Source organism: Lynx canadensis, chromosome E2 (genome assembly GCF_007474595.2).
Source record: "Lynx canadensis isolate LIC74 chromosome E2, mLynCan4.pri.v2, whole genome shotgun sequence".
In the NCBI taxonomy this organism is placed as follows: Eukaryota; Metazoa; Chordata; class Mammalia; order Carnivora; family Felidae; genus Lynx; species Lynx canadensis.
The window spans coordinates 56,288,053-56,294,184 of NC_044317.1; the positions used below are offsets into that span (position 1 = coordinate 56,288,053).

At 40.1% G+C, this 6,132-nt stretch overlaps 1 protein-coding gene across 1 annotated transcript; it reads right to left on the bottom strand.

The window, feature by feature from the left end:
- Window positions 1-1,597: 1,597 nt before the first annotated feature.
- LOC116737780 (zinc finger protein 208-like) lies at window positions 1,598-5,156 on the bottom strand. Its single transcript, XM_032591299.1, has 2 exons — window positions 1,928-5,156; window positions 1,598-1,845 (listed from the first exon to the last, which is right to left on the bottom strand). Exons 1-2 carry the CDS (start codon window positions 5,154-5,156, stop codon window positions 1,598-1,600), a joined length of 3,477 nt encoding a protein of 1,158 aa, XP_032447190.1.
- Window positions 5,157-6,132: the final 976 nt, after the last annotated feature.

The window sequence follows — 6,132 nt, forward strand, 5'->3', positions numbered from 1 at the left end:
ACACGTTTTGCTTTGTGGTTACCAGGAGGCTTTAAGGAGACATCTTGTAAAAATCTATTTTGTTAACACCTTAATGTTGCATACTAAAACTCTTTGAGACCTGAGGTAATTCTTAAAAGATGTCAGTGTACAATCCTATGCCATGTTAGGGAAGAGTTACTCCCTTTCTGTTATGTGTGAAGGTTTCTTCCTTTCAACCACATCAACTGGTATTCTCTACTTCTAACTACATCTGTTAAGAACTTGTCTCAGTATGTGCCTGGACTGCACAAAACCAATAAACAAAACATTTTATTTGTAACATTCAGAAACGTTTTCAGTTTTAATAAATGTTCAAGAATGACGTTCAGAACACCCATTTCGTAATATCTTACATCAGTGTTAGAAACATAAGTGACATCTCCAGTTAGGTTTGTTCATAGATTGTACATGATATTGTCCTCCATCTTCCATGGAAATTCAGGTATGCAGGAGTCCCACCTAAGAGGGAAGGGCATCTGATATCTTTGATGCAGGAAGAATCAGCCACATACTTTCAACACCCACTGGGAATCAGTGAATTTTCTGAAGTGATTTGGGAGCACAAATACATTAATACTTGTAGTCAACATCTTAAAGAGGGCCAAGGTAAAACAAAAACACGTTGAAATTACTTATTCCTATGCAAAAAACAGCCCCGTGTCTATTTTCAGGCATACCTGCACATTTGATATCTAAGTGTTCAACTCTGTTTTATCCCATATGGTTAAGTATTTTTATGGAGAATAATGTCTGAATACAGTGACCGATGTACTCCTTTCTACTGTGAATTGTGACATTTATTGACAGTTGATGTTCAGATAATTAGATGACTAACTATATCTTTCAGGTTACTTTCCTCTCTGTATGGTTTTGTTTTCCAAAGTGTATACTTAAAAAGGTCTTTCCTTATTCATACATTATCCCCAAGTAGGCATTTGGAGATACTGAGTCATGACTGAATTCCAGTTAAAGGCATGGCCACTCCCTTTACATGTTATACTTTTGTTCTTGTATCATAACTATGATACTGAGGCAGTTGTGAGGTCCAGCTAGAGGTTTGCCACATTCATTACATTGGTAACGTCTCTGTGCAACAGGAACTATGGTAATGAGTAAGGCTTGAGCAGTCTGAAACGTTTTTACCACATTCTTTGTAAGTTTTCTCTGCAGTATGAGTTCTCTGATGTTGGATGGGGCTTGAGTACTGATTAAAAGGCTTGCCAAATTCTTTGTATTGGTAAGATCATCTCCAGTATATATTCTCTGATGAAGAATCCGGGTTTAAGCTTTGCTTTAGTATCTTGCCACATTCCCAATGGGTATCATTACTCTTCACTATGAATTATCTGATGTGGAATAACAGTGGAGCAGTCCTTAGAAATTCTGTCATAGTCTGAACATTTAGAAGATTTGCTCTAGTATGAATTCTGTGTTAATAAGTCAAAGTTGAACAGTAATCAAAAGTTTTCCCACGCTCTTTACGTTGGTAAAGTTTCTCTCCAAGATGAATTCTGTGATGTACATTAAGATGTGCCTGGGGGGAAAAGGCCTTGCCACATTCATTATATTGGTAAGGTCAATCTCCAGTATGAATTTTGTGATGGTTGGTAAGTCTTGAGTGATGAGTAAAGGCCTTGCCACATTCTTTGCATTGGTAAGGTTTCTCTCCACTGTGAATTCTGTGATGTCTCTTAAGGGCCGATTGACAGTTAAAGGCTTTGCCACATTTACATTGGTAAGGTTTCTCTCCACGATGAATTTTGTGATGTCGAGTAGGTTCTGAGTGCCCTTTAAAGGCCTTGCCACACTCTTTACATTGGTAAGGTTTCTCTCCAGTGAATTTTGTGATGTCGAGTAAGTTCTGAGTGCCATTTAGAGGCCTTGCCACACTCTTTACATTGGTAATGTTTCTCTCCAGTATGAATTCTGTGATGTACACTAAGATGTGCCTGGCGGGAAAAGGCCTTGCCACATTCTTTACATTGGTAAGGTTTCTGTCCGGTATGGACTCTGTGATGCATATCAAGATGTTCCTGGCGGGAAAAGGCCTTGTCACATTCTTTACACTGGTAAGGTTTCTCTCCACTATGAATTCTGTGATGTCTCTTAAGGGCCGATTGCCAGTTGAAAGCTTTGCCACACTCTTTACATTGGTAAGGTTTCTCTCCACTGTGATTTCTGTGATGTACATTAAGATGTGACTGGTGGGAAAAGGCCTTGCCACATTCTTTACATTGGTAAGGTTTCTGTCCAGTATGGACTCTGTGATGTATATCAAGATGTTCCTGGCGGGAAAAGGCCTTGCCACATTCTTTACACTGGTAAGGTTTCTCTCCACTATGAATTCTGTGATGTCTCTTAAGGGCTGATTGCCACTTAAAAGCTTTGCCACATTCTTTACATTGGTAAGGTTTCTGTCCAGTATGAATTCCCTCATGTTGTCTAAGGGATGATTGCTTGTTAAAGGCCTTGCCACATTCTTTACATTGGTAAGGTTTCTCTCCACTATGAATTTTGTGATGTCGAGTAACTTCTGAGTGCCTTTTAAAGGCCTTGCCACACTCTTTACATTGGTAAGGTTTCTCTCCACTGTGAATTTTGTGATGTCGAGTAAATTCTGAGTGCCTTTTAAAGGCCTTGCCACACTCTTTACATTGGTAATGTTTCTCTCCAGTATGAATTCTGTGATGTCTCTTAAGGGCCGATTGCCAGTTAAAAGCTTTGCCACATTCTTTACATTGGTAAGGTTTCTGTCCAGTATGAATTCCTTCATGTTGTCTAAGGGATGATTGCTTGTTAAAGGCCTTGCCACATTCTTTACATTGGTAAGCTTTCTCTCCACTATGAATTTTGTGATGTCGAGTAAGTTCTGAGTGCCCTTTAAAGGCCTTGCCACACTCTTTACATTGGTAATGTTTCTCTCCAGTATGAATTCTGTGATGTACACTAAGATGTGCCTGGCGGGAAAAGGGCTTGCCACATTCTTTACACTGGTAAGGTTTCTCTCCACTATGAATTCTGTGATGTCTCTTAAGGGCCGATTGCCAGTTAAAAGCTTTGCCACATTCTTTACATTGGTAAGGTTTCACTCCAGTATGAATTCTGCGATGTTGTATAAAGTTTGAGACGAACCCAAAAGCCTTGCCACATTCTTTACATTGGTAAGGTTTCTGTCCAGTATGAATTCCTTCATGTTGTCTAAGGGATGATTGCTTGTTAAAGGCCTTGCCACATTCTTTACATTGGTAAGCTTTCTCTCCAGTATGAATTCTGTGATGTCTCTTAAGGGCCAATTGACAGTTAAAGGCTTTGCCACATTCTTTACATTGGTAAGGTTTCTCTCCACTATGAATTTTGTGATGTCGAGTAAGTTCTGAGTGCCCTTTAAAGGCCTTGCCACACTCTTTACATTGGTAATGTTTCTCTCCAGTATGAATTCTGTGATGTACACTAAGATGTGCCTGGCGGGAAAAGGCCTTGCCACATTCTTTACATTGGTAAGGTTTCTGTCCGGTATGGACTCTGTGATGCATATCAAGATGTTCCTGGCGGGAAAAGGCCTTGCCACATTCTTTACACTGGTAAGGTTTCTCTCCACTATGAATTCTGTGATGTCTCTTAAGGGCCGATTGCCAGTTAAAAGCTTTGCCACATTCTTTACATTGGTAAGGTTTCTGTCCAGTATGAATTCCTTCATGTTGTCTCAGGGATGATTGCTTGTTAAAGGCCTTGCCACATTCTTTACATTGGTAAGGTTTCTCTCCACTGTGAATTTTCTGATGGCGAGTATGTTCTGAGTGCCCTTTAAAGGCCTTGCCACACTCTTTACATTGGTAAGGTTTCTCTCTAACATGGATGTTGTGATGTACATTAAGATATGCCTGGCGGGAAAAGGCCTTGCCACATTCTTTACATTTGTAAGGTTTCACTCCAGTATGAATTCTGCGATGCGTCTTAAGGGCTGAGAGCTGGTTAAAGGCTTTACCACATTCTTTACATTGGTAAGGTTTCTGTCCAGTATGAATTCTGTGATGTTCTCTAAGGACTGAGGCCTGGGAAAAGGCCTTGCCGCATTCTTTGCATTGGTAAGGTTTCTCTCCACTATGGATTCTCTGATGTAACTTAAGGGCTGGGTGCCAGTAAAAGCCCTCATCACATTCTTTACATTGGTAAGGTTTCTCTCCAGTATGAATTCTGTAATGCTTTGTAAGGGCTGAGGGCCGGGTAAAGGCCTTGCCACATTGTTTACATTGGTAAGGTTTCCCTCCACTATGAATTCTGTGATGTGTCTTGAGGGCTGAGTGCCAGTTAAAAGCTTTACCACATTCCTTACATTTATAAGGTTTCACTCTGGTATGAATTCTGCGATGTTTTATACAGTTTGACAAGTACAGAAAGGCCTTGCCACATTGTTTACATTGGTAAGGTTTCTCTCCAATATGGATTCTGTGATGTACATTAAGATGTGCCTGGTGGGAAAAGGCCTTGCCACATTTGTTACATTTGTAAGGGTTCACTCCAGTATGAATTTTGCGATGTTGTGTAAAGGTTGAGAGGTACCCAAAGACCTTGCCACATTCGTTACATTGGTAAGATTTCTCTCCAGTATGGATTCTGTGATGTCTCCTAAGGGCTGTGCGCCAGTTAAAGGCCTTGCCACACTCTTTGCATTGATAAGGTTTCTCCTCAGTATGAATCCTGTGATGTTCAGAAAGTTGTGAATGATGCCTAAAGGTCTTACGACATCGTTTACCTTTGGAAGGTGTCTCTCCAGTATGAATTCTTTGATGTCTTGTAAGAGATGAGGGCCGGGTAAAGGACTTGCCATCTTCTTTATCTTGGTACGTTTTCTCTCCAGTATGAATTCTTTGATACCCTGTAAGGGTTGAGAACTGGTTAAAGACATTGCCACATTCTTTACATTGGTAAGGTTTCTCTCCAATATGAGTTAACTTATGTTGAGTAAGGGTTGGGCACAATTTAAAGCTCTTGCCACACTCTTCACATTCGTAAGGTTTCTGTCCAGTATGCAGTTGCTGGTCGTCAAAGGCTTTGCCACATACGTTACCTATATAACTTTCCTCTCCTGTACCAGTTGTCTGACCTGTACTGAATCTTGATGAATGACTAAACATGCTCCCAGGTTGATTACATCTGCAATGGTTTCTTCCCTCATGAATCCTCTGATGACCACCAACATTGGAAGACTGGTTAAGAATTTTCCCACATTCAATATATTTATAAAGACTCTCTCTCTTAGGGATAGATACTCCTGTGTGGATAAGGTTGGCGCTTTGATAAAAGACTTCCCCGTATTTATTACATTCATCACCGTTCTCTGGAAAAGGAGTCCCCAGATACCTTTGCCCTTCATTCTCCTCAACCTTGTTGTTCCAGTCTGTCGTTAAGTGTACATTCTCAAGGGAACTGTGTTTATATCTACTCATGACCCTTTTTGGAACGAAGCGTCAATGCATGACTGTGGCAGGAATGTCTCGGTGCCATGTGAAAATATAGCTGACTGAGATCAAAAAAGAGAAAAGTAAAATCATTCTGGGGTACTACTCTCAGAGGAATGTCCTGACAACTTCTAATATAGAACCTTAAAATCAATCAGAATATCAGGAAGACAGCTAAGGAGAAATCACCAGGACTTCCTTCTTCCATGGACACGTAAACTTGCACACAAGGCATTGACCACATAGCTTAGTCGAGAATTCTGTAGCATCTCTTGCTGTAGCACAAATCACGTTCTTGTCTCTCAGAAAGTGAAGAAAGTACCGTATGTGCTCAAAATTAGCAGAAGAAAGGCAATTGAAACCTAAGACAGAAATGAAAACTGTAGAATAAAACAAAAATAGGAACAATCACCAACTTCTGAAAAGTTGGTGTTCAGAAAACCCCCAAAGTCAACAGACCTGTCTCTAATGAAGTCAGAATGATAGAGAAGACTAACTAAAATCGGAAGTGAAGAAGTGAAGGCAGACACAGTTTAACTGATCCCATAGAAATAAAAATAAATCTAGCCCACAATAGATAATTATCTGGCAAGAAGTAGATAACAAAGAATGGTTATGACTTTCCAAAAATATAAAACGTACCAGGACTCCA

Bases quoted from the DNA above. Each gene is read 5' to 3' on its own strand.
- LOC116737780 (XM_032591299.1), bottom strand. From the start codon at position 5,156: ATGTTTAGTCATTCATCAAGATTCAGTACAGGTCAGACAACTGGTACA. The intron at 1,846-1,927 runs ATTACCAATGTA...CTGGAGAGAAAC, and splicing joins AATTCATACTGGAGAGAAAC to CTTACCAATGTAAAGAGTGT.